Source organism: Erythrolamprus reginae, chromosome 6 (assembly GCF_031021105.1).
Source record: "Erythrolamprus reginae isolate rEryReg1 chromosome 6, rEryReg1.hap1, whole genome shotgun sequence".
Classification (NCBI taxonomy): Eukaryota; Metazoa; Chordata; class Lepidosauria; order Squamata; family Dipsadidae; genus Erythrolamprus; species Erythrolamprus reginae.
Genome location: NC_091955.1, coordinates 25,772,568 through 25,792,615, shown reverse-complemented (window position 1 = coordinate 25,792,615; position 20,048 = coordinate 25,772,568). Strand labels below are relative to the sequence as shown.

Here is a 20,048-nt window from a genome sequence, read left to right as displayed (position 1 = left end):
TGCCACCCCTCTCCAAAAACTCGGGGCGGCTAACAGCAATCATAAACAGTGTACAATAATAATCCAATACTAAAAGCGAATTAAAAACCCCTTAATATAAAAAACCAAACATACATACAAACATACCATGCATAAAATTGTAAAGGCCTAGGGGGAAAAGGAATCTTAATTCCCCCATGCCTGGCAGCAGAGGTGGGTTTTAAGTAGCTTACGAAAGGCAAGGAGGGTGGGGGCAATTCTAATCTCTGGGGGGAGTTGGTTCCAGAGGGCTGGGGCCACCACAGAGAAGGCTCTTCCCCCGGGTCCCGCCAAGTGGCATTGTTTAGTTGACGGGACCCGGAGAAGACCCACTCTGTGGGACCTAACTGGTCGCTGGGATTCGTGCTGCAGAAGTTGTAAGAACTCAAGGGACATGATGGCTCAGTGACTAAAATGTTGAGCTTGTCAGTCAGAAGGTCGGAAGTTCAGTGGTTCGAATCCCTAGTGCTCCATAATGGGGTGAGCTCCCATTACTTCTCCGAGCTTCTGCCAATCTATCAGCTTGAAAGCACATTAAAAATGTAAGTAGAAAAATAGGGACCACTTTGGTGGGATGGTAATAACATTCTGTGCACCTTTACTATTTAGTCATGCCAGCCACATGTCCACCCAGACATGTTCGCACAGTGCTGGCTCTGCGGCTTAGAAACAAAGATGAGCACCACACCTAAAGCTGGAAATAACTAGCATGCGTATGCAGGGGAACCTTTACTTTTAACTTAAGAACTCAAACTTGACACAAAGCCCAAGAAATGGAGCAAATATTCACATAATCTGTAATTTTTGGTTCAAGAAAAGCCTTTTAAATCTTTTAACAGGCTAAATGAAAATTATCTCTACATCCTGGAATGGTTTCAATAAAGATGTTGCAAAAACCTTTAGTATGGGCAAGAGAAACACAAAATTGAGATTTCTGTATTAATAAGAAAATTCAGTTTTAGCCTAGGTTTGTCAACTTTGCTAAAATCCATTTCCCTTTCAATTATATAACAATATATAAACAAATAACAGGAGTATAAATTTAGCATAACATGCCATGACAACATGCTGCCATTTGATGCAATCATTAGACTACAGGAAAACATTGTTTAGAGATGTGTCAAAATTTGAGGGCAAAGTCCTATACTCCTTTTTGTATTTGCATGTTTTCTGGTATAATAAATATGTAAATGGAGATGAATAATATAAGCAAGTTATTATTTTAATGCTATCAAAATGGATTTGCTATATCCAATTTCTAGTCAGTTATCTGTATAAAAATCTTCTGATTTCTAAATTGAATTATCATTCCCATGCAAATTGTAGACAAATTTGCATATCAAATGATTTCATGCACGCCGTGGTAATATATTATAAGTGGATTTGCCTTTACTCACTTGATAAACCCTTTTACTTTATAAAGGCTTCTCTTTGTCATTAGACAAAATCAAATCAACATGAAATATCTCTCTACACCTAGTTTTATCTATGGCATCCCTTAAATCTGATAAGATAGAAGAAAAGCTATTTGGAAGATAACAGACTGAAGGTTATCAGAAACTTAAATATTGAATGGATATTTTTCTGGATATAGCACTAATTTCAAATTTACATTATTAGATATATTAATAATATAATCTTTTATAATATGGCAATACAGTAGTACCCCCTAGATACGAGCATAATTCGTTCCAGAAGGGAGCCTGTATGTCGAGGCAACTTGTATCTGGAACAAATAACTTTAGACGTTGGTTTTCCCCTCTGAGATAACCAAAAGCAAGGATTCTTGCGCCACCTAGTGGACGCTTGGCTCGTATCCCGAATTTGAGCTCGGGACTGGAACAGAAATGTCTCTCCCCTCGTGGCTCGTATCTTGAAATACTCGCATGTAGAGCAGCTCGTATCTAGAGGTACTACTGTATATTTATATAGGTGCTATTGTTATTTATATGGATAGTACATAGAGTTCTCATTTAGCAACAGACAATTCATTCAGTTAACAAAGTGGTTTTTAAGTGAACCCATAACTGCTAATGATCTTACTTCAGCTTTCCTTTGCTTTAAAGACCTGCAAAGGCCTTATAAATGAGGACTGGTTGTTTTTACTGTTCATTGTATCTGTAGCTAAATAAGGTGGTTGCTAAACAGGGAATACTTATTTAATTAATTAATGTAATACAGTGATACCTTGTCTTACAAACTTAATTGGTTCCGGGATGAGGTTCTTAAGGTGAAAAGTTTGTAAGACGAAACAATGTTTCCCATTGGAAAAGTGATTAATGCGTGCAAACCCAAAATTCACCTCTTTTGCCAGCTGAAGCACCCGTTTTTCCGCTGCTGGGATTCTCCTGAGGCTCCCCTCCATAGGAAACACCACCTCTGGACTTCTGTGTTTTTGCGATGCTGCGGGGGAATCCCAGCAGGGGAATCCCAGCATCACAAAAATGAGTGCTTCACTGGCAACGTAAGTCTGGAGGTGGGGTTTCCCTGCAAAGGGAGCATCAGTGAAATTGCAGCATCACAAAAACATGGAAGTCCTCGAAACCCCACCTCCGGACCTCTGTGTTTTTGCAATGCTGCGATTTCACTGAGGCTCCCCTCGCTGGGAAACCCCACCTCCGGACTTCCGTTGCCATTGAAGCGCCCATTTTTGCGCTGCTGTGATTCCCCTGCAGCATCACAAAAACACGGAAGTCCGGAGGTGGGGTTTCCCAGTGAGGGGAACCTCAGTGAAATCGCAGCATTGCAAAAACACAGAGGTCCGGAGGTGGGGTTTCGAGGACTTCCATGTTTTTGCGATGCTCAGGGGAATCCCAGCAGCGCAAAAATGGGTGCTTCGCTGGCAACGGAAGTCAGGAGGCAGGGCATCCCAGCGGCGGCGGTGGGTTTGTAAGGTGAAAATAGTTTATTTATTTATTTATTTATTAGATTTGTATGCCGCCCCTCTCCGTAGACTTGGGGCGGCTCACAGCATCTTTATTATGTAACAAATAATACAAATATATTAAATAGATCAGTTTATAGACACATTTGCTTTGTTCAAGCCTTCTTAACAAAATGACCCCATGAATTTTGACACATATCTGGTTCATGCATGGCAAGCCAAGATAGAAAAATATTAATTTATGAAACATTCCTGTGAACGTACATCTATTAGGAAGTGCTGCCACTCTTGACCATGGTTAAGTCTACTGATGACTTACTGTTGGTTTCAAGACTTTCACAAAGTTCCGTTTTGACCTCGCCATTTGGTCTGTCATTTCCCTTTTGTATCAGCTTGCTTTGCATTGTGGCTGCAGTGACAACAGCCTTGAAACTCCTCTTCCTTTTTTGCACATTTTGTTCTGGGTGAAAAATGATAATATAAACCTTGGGGATGTAGAGCATGCCCAAAGAGACAGAAGCACTTAAACTTAAGGACACTGTAAGAGTTGTTGTCTGGATGTACATCTAGGAAAAATTAAAAAAGAATAGGATAAGTTAAGTTTGTGGGGTGGAAATTAGAAAGATATTTTTTTCTAAATATACTAAATAGCTTTAAAATCTTGTGTATCTTAATAGAAACATAAGACTTTTAACCTGGGACAGACAGGCATTTGGTCCTCAACTTATGACAATAATTGGTACCACAACTTTTGTCACTAAGCAATATAATCATTGTAAGCTGTGTTCAATTTTACAATCTTTTTTGTCACAGTTGTTAAGCAAATCATGCAGTCATTGAGCGAATCCACAGTTGAAGTCCACAAGTCTTAAAAGTTGCCAAGTTTGAAGACCTCTGCTGCAAAGTTTGTTTTAAGTGCAAGGACCAGGTGTTTTCAGGTGTTACAACTTCAAATGATTGTGAATCCAAAGGCTATAAATCAAGGACTTCATCTACAAGAAAGAGTCAAGTAGGATAATAATAAATGTGATCTGCTAGAACCAGAAAGTCCCAGGTTCAATCTTTTTATAAAATACCTTGGCTGAGCTATTTCTTTCAAATTTTCTATAATATTATTGTGAATATACAAAGGTGAAAAGGACGAATATCAGATAAGGCAGCCATCTTGGAACTGTTGGAAGAAACAGTTTTCTTATGTACAATGATAAATTGTAAGGATAAGCAAATATATAATTTTCAAATTTATAATGGATAAACATGACTATACATTATACTTCATGCTTTCCTTGATATATAGTAATAAAGTTACAGTATTCCCTAAAATGCAGAAATACAAGGAAGCAGTGGCATTTATTCACAATTACCGATAGGGTGCTTTATTCTTTTTTGTGGTAAATAAGTAAATGTGAGAGTATTAATTTACTTAGGAACAATGAATGTAAAATAACTACATTTTCACATTTGAGTTGATCAAGATGTCTGACAATAAGGTTGGTTTGGCGTAAGCTGAATTTTTCACGGCAATCTGGCACAATTAGATGTTACATCTAATGCACGGTTAAAGTAATGTTTTGGTGCAGTGTGTGTTCAATATTTAGTTTGAAAAATGACAAACTACCAAAAATGAATATCCCCTCACTGGAATCGAGGCTATCATTTCCAAACAACATTTCTAATAGAGATATTGTAGCAGACATTTTCAGAAACCATAAGCATTACAAATTGGAAGTAAGAAGTTTCTGTGAGAAAACAATTTGGAATAAATCTTGTTTATAGCCGAGAACTGAATTTCTCCTCACAACATATTGCCTTCACCTACTCTGAGAAATGGCAACTCTTTTGCTGACAGCAGATGCTTCTTTCTGTACCTGCAGAAGGAAATAATCATTAGAGCTGCCTTGATTTGAAATGTTGCATGTACTTACTTGATGTTGGGTGTTGTAAGATTGAGACAGCAGCATTCTTGAATAGGAGTTATTATAAATAGGAGCCATAAATTCCATCCATCACCATGTTTCTTATCCTGACTGCCATCTCATACAACCACAACTAGACCAATGCTTTACATCATGGATCATTGACAAGTAAACATTAAGACATTTTAACTGCAACCCAGTTTTGCAATGTTTTTCAAGCAAGATTTGATAAAATGCTTTCTGATAATAATTTGAGAGGTTTCCCCACCCCAAAAGGAATTCTGTATGCCCATTATTGAATTGTTGAGAACAATTTTATGTCTTTATTGATAAAAAATTCTGATGTTTGTTTTCTCTGCTATTCTTATAGCATAACTCACAATATTTGCAAGTGGCACCAGACCAGGATATCTGCGAGACCGTCTTCTGCCACACGAATCCCAGCGGCCGGTTAGGTCCCACAGAGTTGGTCTTCTCTGGGTCCCGTCGACTAAACAATGTCGTCTGGCGGGACCCAGAGAAAGAGCTTTCTCTGTGGCGGCTACGACCCTCTGGAATCAACTCCCCCCCAGAGATTAGGACTGCCCCCACCCTCCTTGCCTTTCATAAACTCCTTAAAACCCACCTCTGTCGTCAGGCTTGGGGGAATTGAGACATCCCCCTCCCTTGCCTATGTAATTTTGTGCATGATATGGCTGTGTGTATGTATTTTATCTATTGGGTTGGGGTTTTTTTAGACTTTTTAATGTAAAATTGTTGTTTTAGATTTTAATTATTAGATTTGTTACCATGTATTGCTTTTATCACTGTTGTGAGCCTCCCCGAGTCTACGGAGAGGGGTGGCATACAAATCTAATTAATAATAATAATAATAATAATAATAATAATAATAATAATAATAATAATTTCCATTAACCCAGCTTATGTTATCTTTCAGTAATGATGCTCCTTATGACATAAGTAATTCTTTCTAAATTAGGTTGTGACCGATAGCATAAGTTGACAAATAAGGATTCATCTGGCAGAACATTATTAATGATCTCACTTGCAAATACATACCTTTGGATGTTCAAATTGAATAATAGGGTTAATTCAATATGGATTTCCATATCTATTTGTGAGAGGGGGGTTAATTTCTGCACACCCGTAGAAATATTCATATCATCCAAGTTCAATTGACGGTATCATATTCAAATTTTCTTGACTCAATTTGAAATGTTTAACTAATATATTTAATTTATTTGCTTTTAAATAAATGAAATTCCACAGCCCAATTTTCAATCAAATAAATTTAAAATTTAGATCGTTCCATTTTTTCCTATTTTTAAATTTAATTTACTTTCCTACTTAACCATTTTTAAATATATCCTAACATTTAAGCAAAATAAATCAAAATACAGAGTTGGTACAAGTCAGAGCTAATTTTGTTACTGGACATAATTACTGGACATTATTATTGTATTACCCTGGATTTTCCTAATCTTTTTTATGTTGGAAGAAGATATAGTGTAGCAGAGGTGGGTTCTTCCTGGTTTCGACCAGTTCGCCCTAATTGGTAGCAAACCACTGGTGATGTCACGGTGATGTCACAGAACCAGTTCAGTGGGTGCCAGTTCATGGGAGCCACCATATATCTCTCTTTTTTTTAATTTTACATTTAAAAAAAACTTTATTCTGAACATGTGCAGAAGTTGAATTTTTGGCACAGTGCGTGTGGTCGCCATCTTGTTTTTGGCTTTGTCTTCTATCTATCTATCTATCTACCTACCTACCTACCTACCTACCTACCTTCCTACCTACCTACCTACCTACTTATCTATCTATCTATGTATCTATCTATCTATCTATCTATCTATCTATCTATCTATCTATCTATCTGAGTTTCCGGCACTATGCATGTGGTCACCATCTTCTTTTTGGCTTTTTTAAATGGATTTTTTGGCACTATGCATGTATGTGCATACAAAGCGAGTGCACGCCCACAAGGTGTGGCCAAATGGTGTGGGTGGAAGTGAACCAGTGGCAACTTAAGTTAGAACCCACCCTGTTATTAGAATCTATGTGTGTATTCAGATCTCTTTATGGTATCATTTGCTATCTTAAAAAAAGTTTATTGCAGCAAAAATTAAAAAAAAAAACCTTCCTAATTTTCCAGATTACTACATAGCACCCCAAATGTTTTTTCAATATCTATCGGTATATCTAATTTTTTTGTTTCTCCACTGCTATTCTTTTACCAGAAAACAATTTAGAAGTTTCTCCAAGTTGACAATTTTCTATTTGGATATCATCCATAATAAAGGAATTTGCAATGTTTTTATTTATTTATTTATTTTATTACTTGGATTTGTATGCCGCCCCTCTCCGAAGACTCGGGGCGGCTCACAACATGTAAAAAGACAAATCGTAAGTAATCAACAATTTAAAATTTTAAAGATTTAAAAAACCCCACAAACTAACAGACTCACACACAAGCATACCATACCAATGTTTCACTGAGTTTACATCATTTGCATAATATTAGGTGTGTGAATATATTATGATGAAAATTATGTAGTTAATGCAAAGGATGTACTTAATGTAATACACATAGTAATGGGCATACTCTCCCCCAAATGGTTAATTGAGTGTCCATTGTGTTTTAGATGCATGTTTGGAAAAAAATTATTCTCTGATATTATTTCTCAATTTAACACCAATTTAACACCAAGCAATTAATAATTATTTTTTAATAGGGAACACTAGTTTGTTTCTGTGCACTTTAACATTAGCACACATGGGTCCAAAAACATGAATTAATTGTATTATTATTTGAGATTTAAAGCCCAGAATACTTTTGTACCCAATGGACACAGTCAGTTAATCTAATCTGCAGATGTAGTGAATGCTAATTAAAAGTTGTCCATAGAGTAAATCAATGAGGACATTTGGCAGATGTGCTGCCATTCAAAATAAATTCAAATGGATTGGCAGATCCTCAAATACTGTGGAATGCATTAAAATATACAGAAACTGTCCTATGGAAAATTTAGCATTCACTAAGTCGCTCTGGCAGTCTGCCGAGCTTTAAATTGTTAGGTTCATTATGTGTAAATGTACCTATTGGTGTGCCCAGCAAACACCCACATCTGGATTATAATAACAAAATAATGCTAAATTATATTTTTCAGTTTCCAAAATTTCATTAATATATTATGTAGGATAAACTAGATGATGGTTGGTTGGTTGGTTTTAATCACAATTACTAAAATAAAAGTGTGCAATTTATAGAACTACATTTTTTAAAAAGCTAGACAATTTATTCATCCTATTTACTGGTTTGTAAATTAATGTGTCTCTTTAATTATAATGTCATTTGAAGAATGAAAATCCGACACCCTGAGTTGAAATCCTGGAATAAATGACAATGGCTATTGACTGCAAATTCTTTCAAAGAAGTCGTTATTTGATTCTTCACTTATTAACATACCATAATAAAACTTTGGATTTAATAGGACACATTTTTAAAATATTTGGTATAAAGTTGGAATTCCAATAGTTGATAGAGCAGCACATGAAATGAAATGCCTAAGTAGATTTCTTGTGCAAAATGATGGAAGTTTAAGTAACATCTGGTTGCCCAAAGGGTTGGCAAAGTTGTACAAATACAATCAATATGTTGCAAAAATAGGGCTGCCATTATATACAATAGTTTAAATGAAAATTGCTTATTCCAGTCTTTCATATTTTTTAAAATATATTCTTGAAAATCTTGCCTAGTTGCCATTTATTTTTTATATATTGATAAAATCCAATAAGTAGGTAGAGAAAGGAAAGCACAAAACTGAAGAGAAGCAGTCCTGATGCTTATATATGCTCCTTATCCCTAGCCTGATTTCCAAATTTGTAAAAATATTCAGTGTTTTTTTTAAGTTACCATCTTGAAAGTATTCTGTTGGAGTGTTAAAAAAAGTTTCCAAGCAGCTTCAAAAAAGGTCTACAGAGGTCAATCCCATAGAGTTCTAACAAAACGTCCTTCTATTATGGTCAAATCAGTGTATTTGTCTGTTTTTTCTGTAGCATTTTTGTTTTTAAATTAGCATTTTCACACATAACATTCCTTTTTATCTGAACGGCAATAGAATAAAATTTACAGAATTGTGCAAGCACTGGTATCAACAAATAATGCCTTCTTCTGACCTCTACATGGATGTATTCTTGGAGCTTAGAATACAATCTTGTTTATAGATTAATGGTTCAATGTGTTGGGTTGTATGAAAAGCATGAGAGACATACTGGACAAGATTTTGGGGTCACTTTTTTTATTTTGACAGCATTTCACTGTCACCACAAAAGATTATCTTGGGGGAATTTATCAGAAGATAAGCTGAGGATGTTGCTTGGTTTCACAAGTCTCAACTCCTACAAGTGAACCAGTTTGGTGTATTGGTTAAAACACCAAGCTTAAAACCAAGTACCATGAGTTCTAGTTCTTTCTTAAGCATAGACTTAGGACTTTGAGATAATCCCCCTTTCTCAATGCTAGGAAGAAGAACTATCCAACTCCCAAAAAACTTGTCAAGAAAACATGCAAGAACTAATAAATAGTTTTCAAGAGTCAACACTGGCTTGAAGGAACACACACAGTTTCCTGGGATTTGTGAATTTTTATAGACAATTCATCCCATCATTTGCTAAAGTGGCCCTGCTTTTAACAGACCTCCTGAAGGCAAAGCACACAAAGACAAAATCCAGACTAGGTCAACCATTTTACTGGATGGTGGAATGCCAGCAGGTGTTTGAAGCCCTGAAGACTTTTTTCACCAAGGAGCTAGTACTCAAATATCTGGATCTTGAACAGGCCTTTGTAGTCCAAGCAGATGCCAGTGATGTAGCAGTAGCTGTTGTACTTCTCCAAGTGGGTGAACAGGGCATCTTACAGCCATGTCCATACACCTTCTGTAAACTCACCAAAACCAAACGGAGGTGGGCTATCTGGGAAAAGGAAGCTTTCACTGTCCAGTGCGTCCTCATGACATCTTCTGGAGGGTTGTAAAGTGCCATTTGAGGTGTGGACAGACCATAAAAACCTCAAGGCACTCCAAGCCCCTCAGTGACTGTCGCTCAAACAGGTACTTCCAATGTTTTCGGTTTACTTTGAAGTACATCCCTGGTGGAAGGAACTTACTGGCTGACATATTGTCCAGGACAGTGATGGCAAACCTATGGCACATATGCCACAGATAGCATGCAGAGCCATATCTGAGGGCACATGAGGCATTGTCCTATGTCATCTCCAGTGCTCATGTGCATGCTGTCCAGCCGGTTTCTGGTCTTCTTTTTAGCCGTTTTCACTTTCCAGATGGCCCCTTTGCTCGTTCTCTCGGTCCCCAGGCTTCAGGGGGATTTACTGAACCCTGGGGATGGCAAACAATGGGCCTACTGGAAGTCCAGAGGCTTCAGTGTGACCTGTGCCAAAGCATGGGGGGTAGCACGTGGGTTGTGCACATGTGCACAGGGAGAGGGCATTGTATTATGGGTGTGGGCACACATGTGTGCGCTACTGCACACACATGCACTCTTTTGGCACCCAAGCCAAAAAAGGTTCACCATCACTGGTCTAGGATGCTGCAATACCACAATTTCAGGAAGGAAGTGGTATATGCCATCATTCCCCCTCACTGCAACAAGCTATGCGGCTTTCCATCTGACGACTGGTTGTAAGTGCAGAGAAACTGACCTGTCTCTTACAAACCAAGCTCATAATGGGCCCTTGGTTTCTGGTGAACCGGACCATGCTTACCCACTGGGATGGGTTGGTGTGGAAAGGTAGTAAATTATATATACCCAGCTCCCTGTGGTCAAAAGTGTTATGGAGGTGCCACAACATAAAACAGGTTATGGATATTCCTGTATGGAAATGAAGACATTTCAGATTCTTAAAAACTCTGCATTTAGCCAAAAGACAATTTTGGTGGCCCAAAATGCCACATGACAGAGAAAATTATGTAAAAGACTTGCCAGTGTGATCACAAAATCCCATATAGGAAAGCCACATGGCCTGTTACAGTCTGTGTCCAACCCCACACAACCATGGTAGGAGATAACCATGGATTTCATTATGGAACTACCAGAGAGCAACAGCCAGATGATCACATGGGTGGTCATCAATTTATTTTCACAACAGGCTCATTTTGTACCCTTCCCTGGCTTACTATGGGGATAGAAGCTGGCTAAACTGTTTCTGTTACATATCTATTGCCTCCATGATGCAAAGCGGAGATTGGCATGTCCATTTCTGGAGGGAGTTTGTCAGGATGCTAGGGTCGTCCCAGGTGTTAAGATTGGCATTCCATTTCAGATTGATGTGGCCAGTTCTGGCAGGAGTTGTCAGGATGCTAGGGTCATCCCAGGTGTTGGTGTTCCATTCAAGTATTAATGGGGCAGAAGAGAGGGCTAACGCCATAGTGGAATGATACCTTAGATGCTATGTCACCTACCAACAATCTAACTGGGTGTATCTTCTACCATTTGCCAAGGTGGCATACAACAATGTGGTCCATAGCAATACAGGGGTTTCCCTCCTCCTAGGTGGTGCCTGGAAGAGACTTCATTCCCATATAGGAATATCCTTTAGAGATCCCTACTCCTATCAGCCACAATACTTGGTAGACATCCTGCCGGGGGTATGTAGAGCAGTAAAAATAGCCCTGCGGAAAGTTGCAGGGACCCAGAAGGTGCAAGTAAATAAAAAATGGGTTCCACAGAAGGTGTTCCATGTGGGGGAGAAGATGTATCTGTCGACCAAGTATTTAATACTAAATATTTCCTAATGTTGGCCACAATATATATACCGTGATCCCCCGGGTATTGCGAGGGTTCCGTTCCAGGACCCCTCGCAGTGACCGGTTTTTCGCGAAGTAGCGCTGCGGAAGTAAAAACACCATCTGCGCATGCGCAGATGGTGTTTTTACTTCCGCAGCATCGAGGAGCCGAAGATTGGGGTTTCCCCACCACCCACGCAAACTTCTCACTGCCGCTCGCCCGCCCTTCGCCTGCCCACGCCGTTCGCTCGCGCCACTTCCCAGCTGAGTCCTGAAGCCAATTCGCTTCAGGACTCAGCTGGGAAGCGGCGAGAATGAACGGCGTGGGCGGGCGGGCGAAGGGCGGGCGGGCGGGCAGACAGGCGGCGGACAAGCCGTTTGCTCACGCCGCTCGCTCGCGCCGCTTCCGAGCTGAGTCCTGAAGCCAATTCGCTTCAGGACTCAGCTGGGAAGTGGCGAGAATGAACGGCGTGGGCGGGCGAAGGGCGGGCGGGCGGGCTGGCAGGCAGGCGGCGGACAAGCCGTTCGCTCGCGCCGCTTCCGAGCTGAGTCCTGAAGCCAATTCGCTTCAGGACTCAGCTGGGAAGCGGCGAGAATGAACGGCATGGGCGGGCGAAGGGCGGGCAGGCGCGCGGGCAGGTAGGCAGCGGACAAGCCGTTCGCTCGCGCCGCTTCTGAGCTGAGTCCTGAAGCCAATTCCCTTCAGGACTCAGCTGGGAAGTGGCGAGAATGAACAGCGTGGGCGGGCAAAGAGCGCGCAGGCGCGCGGGCAGGCAGGCGGCGGACAAGCCGCTTGCTCACGCCGCTTCCGAGCTGAGTCCTGAAGCCAATTCGCTGGGAAGCAGCGAGAATGAACGGCGTGGGCGGGCGAAGGGCGGGCGGGCGCGCGGGCAGGGCAGGCAGGCGGCGGACAAGCCGTTCGCTCGCGCCGCTTCCGAGCTGAGTCCTGAAGCCAATTCGCTTCAGGACTCAGCTGGGAAGCGGCGAGAATGAACGGCGTGGGCGGGCGAAGGGCGGGCAGGCGCGCGGGCAGGCAGGCGGCAGACAAGCCGTTCGCTCGCGCCGCTCGCTCGCGCTGCTTCCGAGCTGAGTCCTGAAGCCAATTCGCTTCAGGACTCAGCTGGGAAGTGGCGAGAATGAACGGCGTGGGCAGGCGAAGGGCGGGCGCGCGGGCAGGCAGGCGGCAGACAAGCCGTTCGCTCGCGCCGCTCGCTCGCGCCGCTTCCGAGCTGAGTCCTGAAGCCAATTCGCTTCAGGACTCAGCTGGGAAACGGCGAAAATGAACGGCGTGGGTGGGCGAAGGGCGGGCGGGCGTGTGGGCAGGCAGGCGGCAGACAAGCCGTTTGCTCGCGCCGCTCGCTCGCGCCGCTTCCGAGCTGAGTCCTGAAGCCAATTCGCTTCAGGACTCAGCTGGGAAGCGGCGAGAATGAACGGCGTGGGCGGGCGAAGGGCAGGCGGGCGGCAGCGAGGAGTTTGCGTGGGCGGTGGGGAAACTCCTCGCTGATGCCCGCCGCTCGCCCTCCTGCCAGCAAGAGGGGGAAGACCTAGGGAAGCCGCCCAGCAGCTGATCTGCCCGGCGCCATCTACACATGCGTGCCCATAGAAAAAAGGGCACGCATGCGCAGATGGTGTTTTTACTTCCGGGTTGCAAAATCGCCATATAGCCATTTCGCAATGATCGGGATCGCAATACCCGGGGGATCACTGTATAGAGGAATGGGAACAGATTTGGAAGAGAAATATTAAATTAACAAAATCCACAATATACAAAGAAAACCAATATAAAATGCTATACCATTGGCATCTTCCACCCAAAAGACTAGCTAAAATGCACAAAAATTACAGCCCAATGTGTTGGAAATGTAAAAACACTCCAGGCACCTTCTTTCACCTATGGTGGTTATGTCCAGAGACAAGAAAATACTGGAAAAAAATAAACAATTGGTTGTGTCAAATAACAAATACAAAAATAAAATATACGCCAGAATTTTTTCTATTGGGTATTATGAGAGGTACCCATTCTAAAAATGTAAAATATTTAAGCTTGCATATTACAACAGCTGCAAGGATTGTATTTGCACAGAACTGGAAAAATCCGCAAATACCTGAAGACAATGAGATCATCAAGAAAATATTCGACTGTGCAGAGATGGACAGATTGACAATGGAACTTAAGAATCGAAAAGAATCGGACTACAGTATTATGAAACCTGGACAAAATGGTACCAATGGACAAAAAAAAAGAAACTCAAAAGAAGCATTGAAATAAAATATCAAGAAATCTAAAAGTAATTGTTGTGAGCCGCCCTGAGTTCGCGGAGAGGGGCGGCATACAAATCTAAATAATAAATAAATAAATAAATAAATAAATAAATAAATAAATAAATAAATAAATAAATAAATAAATAAATAAATAAATAAATAAATAAATAAATAAATAAATAAATAAATTAGAAGACAATGTCGATAGGAATGTATATACGATGTAGATTCATCTGTAAATATGATTATGTACTTTTTTAAAAAAATTGAAAAATTTAATAAATATATATTTTAAAACTAAATATTTCCTATGGGCCCATTCCCCATCATATGGGTTATTAATCCTGTAGCAGTGGAGCTCAAGTTACAGTTGCTGGATAAAGTGCATGGGTATTTCACAGCAGTTTTCTGAAGCTGGTAATTGAAGCCCACATTTGGTCACCAGTGGCTGCCCTTCCTGAACCAGTGGAGGTGGGAGGGAGACCCATTGTCAAGGTGTTGGATTTCTGACTATATCAGGGTCGGTTGCAGTACCTGGTTGTGTGGAAAGAGTATCTCCACAGAGAGGCCTCATGGGTGGTGAGTAGAAATATGCAGGCAGACAGGCTGATTACCAAATTCCATAAGAACCATCCCCGCAAACTGAGTGGGGGTGGGGAAGATGTGATAATGTGAGAACTCACTAACTCTGCTTTCTTTCTTCCAGGTACGGTTCTTGTGAGGGGAGCTGCCTTTCAAACCCTGACATCCGGGTTTTCATCCGGGTTTAGGTCCAGAACTCAGACTGCTGAGAACTGTATTTAAATTTCTTCTACTGATTTATAAAAATATATGTAAAATGCCATCATCGGAGAGGGGTGGCATACAAATCTAATAAATTATTATTATTTCAGAGCCTTTTTTATATATATAAAGGCTTTATAAAATTTAAACTTTTGCCAACAAAAGTTGATTTAAACTTTTGCCAACAGATATAAATACAATAAATACAAACAAAAGACTGCTTATAAATTTCCATTCCTCAATAATTTTCTTGTACAGGAAGAGGTAATTTTAATCTGCCTTTGACACTTTGAGTTTCCCTATTATGCAACCTGTTATGACATTCTACAAATAGAATTTCTCTGTCACTTTTAATCTATCAAAAATGTTACAATTGCTAAACCTTGCCTTAGTCTACGGTCAGGCAAATCCATTGATGGGTCAGGGCTGCCTCTTAAATCAGGCTGCAGCAAATTATCTTTAATTAAGAGTGTTACTTCCTTGCTTGCAAGGAGCCTCTCTGAATAGCTTTGCTCTGCTCTCAGCTCTAATCTCCAGGTTTTAGGGCTTAGAGACTCAATGTCTTAATTTCACTGATCCAGCTGCTTCAATAGTACCAGTATTTAATCAGCCTAGGTCAGGGATATCAAACTCAACTCATCACTTCATCATCACATGACGTATCACAACTTTCCCCTGTTGATGGGCTCCTACAGGTACAGTTTGGTATGCAGAACCCGTAGAAAAAATTAATTTTTTTCTCTTTTTTCCCCTTCTGGGCTCTGGGTATGTTTTTCCTATCACAGTAAATGACAATGAATGTGTATAATTTTAGTAGATAATGTATATTTTTGTGTGCCTGTGTGTAATATGTATGTATACATATGGCATATATACATAGAATTAAATAGTATATTTTGGATGTTCAGTAATAGTAAATAGATAAGGAAATTGTATCTTTGGAGGTGAGGAGAGGTCAGGCACCCTAACCCTAACCCAAATCATTGACATGAGTGATGTCAAGTTGGCCACCTTTAAGCCAGTCACATGACCTTTAAGCCACCCTGTCACATGATTGTCAAGCCACTCCCACCTGGTCACATGGTCGGCAAGTCACACCCATAAAATAAGCTACGCCCACAGTGTGGCAGTATAAATGTTCTAGCCCTTCACTGGGCTGGATGTAGCCAGCCCATGATGCATCCAGTGCCCAGGATGTGATTTTGACACCCCTGACCTAAGTGATTCGTGACTTGTGTTTCCTGAGGCTGATATTCCAGTGGTTCAGCTGGAGAGCCGGGGTGGCGCAGCAGGTAGAGTGCTGTACTTCAGGCCACTGAAGCTGACTGTAGATCTGAAGGTTGGCGGTTCAAACCTCATCACCGGCTCAAGGTTGACTCAGCCTTCCATCCTTCCGAGGTGGGTAAAATGAGGACCCGGATTGTGGGGGCAATAGCCTAGCTCTGTTAAAAAGTGCTATTGCTAACATGTTGTAAGCCGCCCTGAGTCTAAGGAGAAGGGCAGCATAAAAATCAAATAAATGAATGAATGAATGAATGAATGAATGAATGAATGAATGAATGAATGAATGAATGAATGAACAAGCAAACAAACAGCTTAGTCAACATCAGAGTCATGGGTGTGAAAAATCTTGCTGTTGGCTGGCCTCTTCACAATTAGGCTAGTTCTTTACCAAGTTTATGGTCTTCCCTCTTCCAACCAATTGACAACAATCCCAGATTGATGACTTTACATCTGGCTTCAAATGCAGCTTACATATTTGAAATAAAAGAGAAAATAAGTAGCAACTCTTATCTTAGTGCTGACAGCCAAATTGCCAATCTGTGCAAATTCAACATAGGTTTGGCTGTTCAATATATTAAGCAGTTATAAACGTGGTATGTTTATCTAAACATTATGATGAATTGTATTTTTCACGCATTCCTATTTTAGAGAAGAAAATTAAATGCTGTTCATGTGCAGATTTATATTTTTGACTGAATATATTTCTAAGGCTCCTGTGTAATTGGGAGGGTATGCTGACATGATACTAAATACATGGCAGTGCAATTGCTGTTCTAATGGGGATGATATGTCATTATAAATAATTAACAGTTATTAGATTGAGTACTTGCAGTTCTAAAGAAGCTTTGTAAAGATTTTTTTTAAATCCCCAGAACAAATCTTGCGTTTAAAATTAGCCACTTTCGCTCTAGCCCCAACAGGCAGATTTTAATTCATGAACTGATTTAGAAGAACAATCTGATTTGGAGCTTAAAAACGTCCAAATAAACACCAAATTATACTAATCTTACTCACATCTGTCATGACCATTAATGCACATGAGTCCACGTGGGTAAACCATTTGAAGTTTCCTGAACTGATTTGGTCACATTTGGTTCAATTTCTTCTCTCCATTTTACACTCACAATTTGTCTAGATTGATTTGAACTTCTGAAAGTCCAGGGAAATTTAGCACATCAGAATATTGTGCTTATGTAACCGACTCCAGCAGTACAACAATAATTTACATTATAGAAACATAGATTTCTACTGTGATTTTGCCTTAATAAACACTGGTGAAAACATTGTTCTCAGTTGTACATTCTACTTTAGACTTTAGGGGGAGTTCACATGAGGTGGACTGAGGGTCTGGGAAACCTGCAGAGAACGCCTGGGGACTGGGAGAAGGCAAAAATGCCCCCAATTTTGTGAAAAAAATGGGCAAAAATGGTAAAAAACCCAGGAGCTTCCCAGATCCTTTGCCCACCCTATTTTTATGGGGGGGGAAATAGGGGTGTTTTTGCCTTCTAATTACCCCATCTACATAATTGGAGGAGGAATTCTGAGAATTGAAGTCCACTACTCTTAAATTTGTCAAGTTTGAAGACCCCTGGGTTAGGGGTTGGGGCTTCAAGGGGCTTCAAATTTGGCAAGTTTAAGACTTGTGGACTTCAATTCCCATTCCTGAGCTAGCATTATTGGAAGAGGAATTCTGAGAGTTGAAGTCCACAAGTCTTAAAGCTGTCAAGTTTGAAGTTTGTAAAAAGTGTACATGGTTGTAAAAAGTATTCTGCTGCACTGGTATTTTATGAAATAATATATTACTACACCATTTGGTTCACAATACTTTTTTCCTTGTTTTCCTCCTCTAAAATCTAGGTGTGCCTTATACTCTGAAAAATATGGTACCTGAATGCCAGAGGCCTTTTACTCTGATACAGTCTGGGGAAAGTTGAAGGTAAAACCCTCTTGGCGACTGAGAAATGCTGAAATGGTAAACCAATGGGAAAGACAGATGGACAGGCAGACAGACAGAGTAGCAAGTTCAAAGAAAGAAAAATAGTAATTAAAAAAACTTTTTAATTTTTTTCGTCAGGATTTGAATCACAATGCTATTGGGAAGAGTTAGTGTAATATTGCTGTTACAGCATTCATGATGGAATGCAGTTTTAAAAACAATTGCAGAAGATAGTAAGTATTGAATCAATTCAAAAAGCATTTCTTCCTCAGCAAAGTAGTCAATGGACTGTAGAGTGAGCCTGCAGCAAATGGAACAGCACCATCCCAGTCCAGATACAAGGGCCTGAAGTGTTCAACTTTAGAAGTAGACTAGAAAAATATGCCCTAGAGTCACTTTGCTGGCGAATGGATAATTAATAGAGGGTGACATTATTGATTTCCGGCCTCCAGAAATGAATTGGTGCCTGTTTGGACTTTGAGAACACTGAGAAGTACAAAAAAGTATCAAAAAAGCCCTCAGTTAACCAGTTATCAGATTTATATTTTTGGAATCATATAAGCTATGCTTACCTTGCTGGCAATATCCAAATTATTTTTGTATTCTATTGAAGGAGTGGATCCCAACAAATTCATCTTCCCAAAAAGAACACTGAATGTTTATCATTATGTAACTATTACCCAAACAAACATTAAAATGCACTACTTTCAATTTTTTGATTGAAAACAAAATAATTCACTGCAGTATAAAACATTTTTTAAAAGAGGAATCCAGGGGCAATGTATTTTTTTGAATTTTTCAAAGAATTTTAATTGATCATTTATGATCACTCAGGGGTGGGTTGCTAGCCGGAACGCTAAATTTGGGCTCGCCACCATGGCTCGTGAGTGCTTGCGGGGCAAGCACAATTTTGCTTCTGCATCTGTGAAGATAGCAAAATCGCGCTTGGAGCCACAGGTGTGCCTGTGTTTCAGCAAAGGTTTTTTGCTTCCACGTATGCCGAAACATGGGCATAACTGCAGCTCTCTGTGCGATTTTTCTATTTCCACAGGTGCAGAAGCAAAATCGTGCTTGCCCTGTAAGCACTTATGAGCCGCCACGGTGAGCTCAGTTTAGCATTCTGGCTGGAGCCCACCCCTGCTTTCACTTCTCAGCTGCATAGTGATATTTACTTATTCAGAAAGTCCTTGTTTAGCAACCACAATTATTATGATTATTATGATTATTGTGATTATTGTGATTATTGTGATTATTGTGATTATTGTGATTATTGTGATTATTGTGATTATTGTGATTATTGTGATTATTGTGATTATTGTGATTATTGTGATTATTGTGATTATTGTGATTATTGTGATTATTGTGATTATTGTGATTATTAATTAGATTTGTATGCCGCCCCTCTCCGAAGACTCGGGGCGGCTCACAACAATGATAAAAAACAGTATTATAATGAAACAAATGTAATATTAAAAAGAAATATATAAAACCCTATCATATTAAAACCAGACAACACATACATACCAAACATAAAATATAAAGTGCCTGGGGAAAAGGTGTCTCAAATCACCCATGCCAGGTGGGTGTTGAGTAGTTTACGAAAGCCAAGGAGGGTGGGGGCAGTTCTAATCTCCGGGGGGAGTTGATTCCAGAGGGCCGGGGCCGCCACAGAGAAAGCTCTTCCCCTGGGCCCGCCAGATGACATTGTTTAGTCGACGGGACCCGGAGAAGGCCAACTCTGTGGGACCTTATCGGTCGCTGGGATTCGTGCGGTAGCTGTTGTTAAGTAAATCATTGCTCACAGAAACCTCAACTCTCCTTATGATCTTATTTCAGCTTTCCTTTGCTTCACAGAGCTGCAAATGTCATTAATGCAAGGATTGATGGTAAATTTACTTTTTCACTTGTAGCCCGCAAGAGAAATATGTTCACATACACAGTATGTGACGCCTTTCTTCAGTAAGCTTTCAGAAGTGTTGCTCCTGTGCTTAATAATTCAAATTTAATATTGGTGACATGAAATCAGTGACACTACAGGAAGAGAAACTCTGACAGTACTAATTTACTAACACTGTATCATATTCTAGACTCTTAATGCTAGACATAAAGCAAATGAGACAGTCACATTATGGAGTATAAAATGTGTTCAACTTCTTATTGAT

General features: G+C 40.2%; 1 protein-coding gene across 1 annotated transcript in view; it reads right to left on the bottom strand.

Annotated features, from left to right (window-relative positions):
• GRM8 (glutamate metabotropic receptor 8) overlaps positions 1-20,048 on the bottom strand; it is a 683,451-nt gene that overhangs the window by 16,207 nt on the left and 647,196 nt on the right. Inside the window, exon 9 of the mRNA XM_070755423.1 lies at positions 3,222-3,468. Coding sequence (XP_070611524.1) covers positions 3,222-3,468 — 247 coding nt within the window. The remainder of the gene's footprint in view (positions 1-3,221; positions 3,469-20,048) is intronic.